The sequence below is a fragment of the Mytilus trossulus genome, chromosome 5, assembly GCF_036588685.1.
Source record: "Mytilus trossulus isolate FHL-02 chromosome 5, PNRI_Mtr1.1.1.hap1, whole genome shotgun sequence".
NCBI lineage: Eukaryota > Metazoa > Mollusca > Bivalvia > Mytilida > Mytilidae > Mytilus > Mytilus trossulus.
This window is the reverse complement of record NC_086377.1, coordinates 60,883,177-60,887,094: the sequence shown is the minus strand read 5'-3', so window position 1 is coordinate 60,887,094 and position 3,918 is coordinate 60,883,177. Positions and strand designations below refer to the sequence as shown.

The window sequence follows — 3,918 nt, the reverse complement described above, 5'->3', positions numbered from 1 at the left end:
TAAATGATTGACTGTGTAACAATAAAACCAAAATAACTCAGTGAAGCTATTTATGAACATTTAAAAAGTTTGTGTTGACTGCAACAAAAATCTAGAACAAGGGATAGTAATCTTGCTGTGTTAACATCCATTTAATTAGCAATTGATCCAAAAGCTAAATGGTTCAGAAATTAGAAGACCTGGATACTACATGTACAAACAATTGTTAATAAATGCCATTTGTAGAGTAGGATCTGCTTACCAATCCGGAGCACCTGAGATCACCCCCAAGTTTTGGTGGGGTTCGTGTTGCTCAGTCTTAAGTTTTCTATTTTGTTTCAAGTGTACTTTCATTTGTCTGCATGTCTTTTTTAGTTTTAGTCATGGAATTGTAAGTTTATTTTCGATTTATGAGTTTGCTGTTCATCTGGTATCTTTATCCCCAATATTACAATTTATCTGTGTTAATATTATTGTCTTGAACCTCTTTTTCATAGTTCAGTGAGTGACTATATAGCAACTCGAAGAATTGTTTGCTATGTTGATTCTCTATTATAAGTTATACGCTAACGATTTTTGTATTTGTGCAACTATATGGTCATAATGCCAATCTAACAGTTCTCATTTGACCACGTAATCGTTGATAATTTACAAAGTTACCCGGTAAGTTTCTTAGTTCAAGTCAGTATATTATATTATTTGTTCTATATTGTAAGGTGAACATTTCTGTCTGGCAGGTATTATATAAACACCTGTCATTTATCAATAATTCAACATACTAAACTTGAAGTCCTCTGATGTTCAGTACTTCGAATATCAGTACTTTGATATTTTGGTGTATTTGTCTTTATTTCTATCTGGGAACAGTATACCGAAGAAGCAATGTTTTATTTATATTATAAACAGAGAAAATATGTAGCAGTGCACTTATGTAAAACGGCGATGCGTATCTGTTGAGGAGGTGTTCCATTAATGGTAGGAAATACATATTGAAGAATATAACGTTGGTCTCTTTCCCCCGACTTAAATTCTCCCTTCAAAAACAAAGTAAGTTTATAATGTTTATGGACTTTATGATTAGAAGCAGGTAAACAATGGTTTATTTTATTCGTTACAATCTGGAGTGAGCAATAAATGGGTAGATTTAATACTGTTTATAACATGAAACCTTTGAAAAAGCTATTATAATCTGCTTGTCCAGACTGAAATTTGTAAGGTAAGACGGTAAATAACATGTTGTTTTATCATGGTTATACCAGAGACATGTATACTAAATTTATATGTCTCTGGTTACACATACGTGATTGGTAATTTGTTATATTATTATGAGACAACTATACTCCAAAGTATCTAGATGCATCCTGTAAGAAATTAAAAGCAACCACCCACTTGCACTTCAACAATGAGGAAAACCCATTTTTATGAATAGAAAACTGTTAAAGGTCCAAAAATCGGACATTGTTGACAAATGTAGAACAGTTCAATTGGGAAAATTAACGTCCTGATTTTAGTACAAACAATAAATGAAAAACATATGTCCCATTATGATTCTTTAGATGACATTCCACACAACTCCTCCACTCCTACGAAAGTGACGAGAGCTATAAACAAAATCACTGCCTCCAGGCTCCTACAGTTGGATTGCATCCTAGGTCATTCATGGTCCAGTTACCATGGTTACTGAATTTATTGTGATATTTTCTTTAAAGTTGCATATTAGCAACGTTACTGTTTATCAGATTGTGACTTGTCTTTTCTGATTTTATTTAATATACAGAAAGGTGAGACATATCTCTGAGTCAACTGTTTATTTACTATAGATAAGAATATGTGTCATGGATGCCAATGGACAACTAACTCTCAAACATGTATGTCAAAGTTGCAATGCATGAACATTACCAATAATTTCTTATTATATACATTGAAGTCAATGCAAGTAGGTCAAATTATAGCCTTCAACATTATTATGTTGACCATGTTGACATTTACCAACATTGTTTTTTTATGAATAAAAAAGATGTGATGTATACTTAATGAGGCAGTACATTAAATAAATTTCTTGTAGATGTTGTATATAGCATGGAATAAGAATTACTAAACATGCAGAGAATGTTAAAATATGTTATATGTAAATTGCAGATATCAAAAGGTTTATATGTCTTTATATTTGTTTGTTCTTAAACAGAGTCTTACAAGAACGCACATTCTGGAGATAAACATTTATATCAAAAATAAGATGTTAGAGGGAGGAGAGGATTTAGTCACACTCAATGGTAATCTACAGAGACACATAAACACACAGATTGATACTATACTTCTTAAATGTGAGGTTTGTTTGAGAGAATTTAGTAGAAAAAGTGACTTAAAGAAACACTTAAGAATACACACGGGCGAAAAACCTTATACATGTGGAGTTTGTGGGAAAGAAATGTCTAGAGGTAGTAGCATAAAAAGACACATGTATATACATATTGAAGATAAACCTCATAATTGTGATATATGCGGTAAAGGGTTTAGTCATACTAGCAATTTACGGGATCACATGAGAACACATACAACCGAAAAACATACTGTCTGTGTATGTGGTAAAGGATTTAGTAGGCTTGGACTATTACAGATTCACATGAGAACACATACAGGGGAGAAACCTTATGACTGTTGTGAATGTGGAAAAGAGTTTAGTCAGCTTTCCAGTTTACAGAGACATATGACAACACATTCTGGTGATAAACATCATGAGTGTGATGTATGTGGTAAAGTGTTTAGTCTCATTGGGTATTTACAGAGACACATGATAATACACACAGATGTGAAACCTCATAATTGTGATATATGTGGTAAACTGTTTAGTCAGCATGGTCATTTACAAAGTCACATGAGAATACATACAGGTGATAAACCGTATAACTGTGAATTATGTGATAAACGGTTTAGTCAACATGGTGTTTTACAGAAACATATGAGAATCCATACAGGTGATAAACCCCATGTCTGTGATGTATGTGGTAAAGGATTTAGTGAGCAATGTAATTTACAGAGTCACATGAGAACACACACAGGTGATAAACCTTATCAATGTGATGAATGTGATAAAAGGTTTAATCATTCTAGTAATTTACGACGTCACATGAGAACACATACAGGTGACAAACCTTATGAGTGTGATGTATGTGGTAAACGGTTTAGTGAGCATGGTAGTTTACAAATTCACATGAGAATACATTCTGGTGATTAACATCATGAGTGTGATGTATGTGGTAAAGCGTTTAGTCTCATTGGTAATTTACAGAGACACATGATAATACACACAGATGTGAAACCCCATGTCTGTGATGTATGTGGTAAAGGATTTAGTGAGCAATGTAATTTACAGAGTCACATGAGAACACACACAGGTGATAAACCTTATCAATGTGATGAATGTGGTGAATGGTTTAGTCAACCTAGTCATTTACAAAGTCATTCCAAAACACATGCAGGTGATAACCCTCATGACTGTGACGTACGTGGTAAACGGTTTAGTCAGTAAGGTAACTTAAAGAGACACATGAGAATACATACTGCGGATTTTGCATAACACATACATGAGAACACATGCATTTGTGTACTAGTCAAATCAAGGTAAATCTGATTTCGTACATAATGTCATGAATTCAGACTTGCAGAGAACGCATACTTGCGACAAACATCATAAACATTTTCAGAAGAAATGCATTAAACAGACACATACTGGAAATAACTATTAGACCTTATATATGTGATGTATAGATAAGGGTTGTATGATAATGAAAACTAACCATGACAGACGCATAAAAACATATATTGTGTCTGTGAGGTTTACATGTAAATTATTTGGGAAACATTATTTGTAATGATGATTAATACAGAGATGTATAAGAACACATAGAAAAATTGATGTATAAGAACAAGTAAAGATCA

At 33.0% G+C, this 3,918-nt stretch overlaps 1 protein-coding gene across 3 annotated transcripts; it reads left to right on the top strand.

Annotated features, from left to right (window-relative positions):
- The first annotated feature begins 911 nt into the window (after nucleotides 1-911).
- LOC134719003 (zinc finger protein 239-like) lies at nucleotides 912-3,452 on the top strand. 3 transcript variants are annotated; one of them, XM_063581904.1, is made up of 2 exons: nucleotides 912-1,026; nucleotides 2,165-3,452. In XM_063581904.1, exon 2 carries the CDS (start codon nucleotides 2,216-2,218, stop codon nucleotides 3,212-3,214), a length of 999 nt encoding a protein of 332 aa, XP_063437974.1. In that variant the 5' UTR covers nucleotides 912-1,026; nucleotides 2,165-2,215; the 3' UTR covers nucleotides 3,215-3,452. The 3 variants fall into 3 exon arrangements, with proteins under 3 accessions (XP_063437974.1, XP_063437973.1, XP_063437972.1); XM_063581903.1 differs by having other exon boundaries at nucleotides 912-1,066; XM_063581902.1 differs by having other exon boundaries at nucleotides 912-1,195.
- Nucleotides 3,453-3,918: the final 466 nt, after the last annotated feature.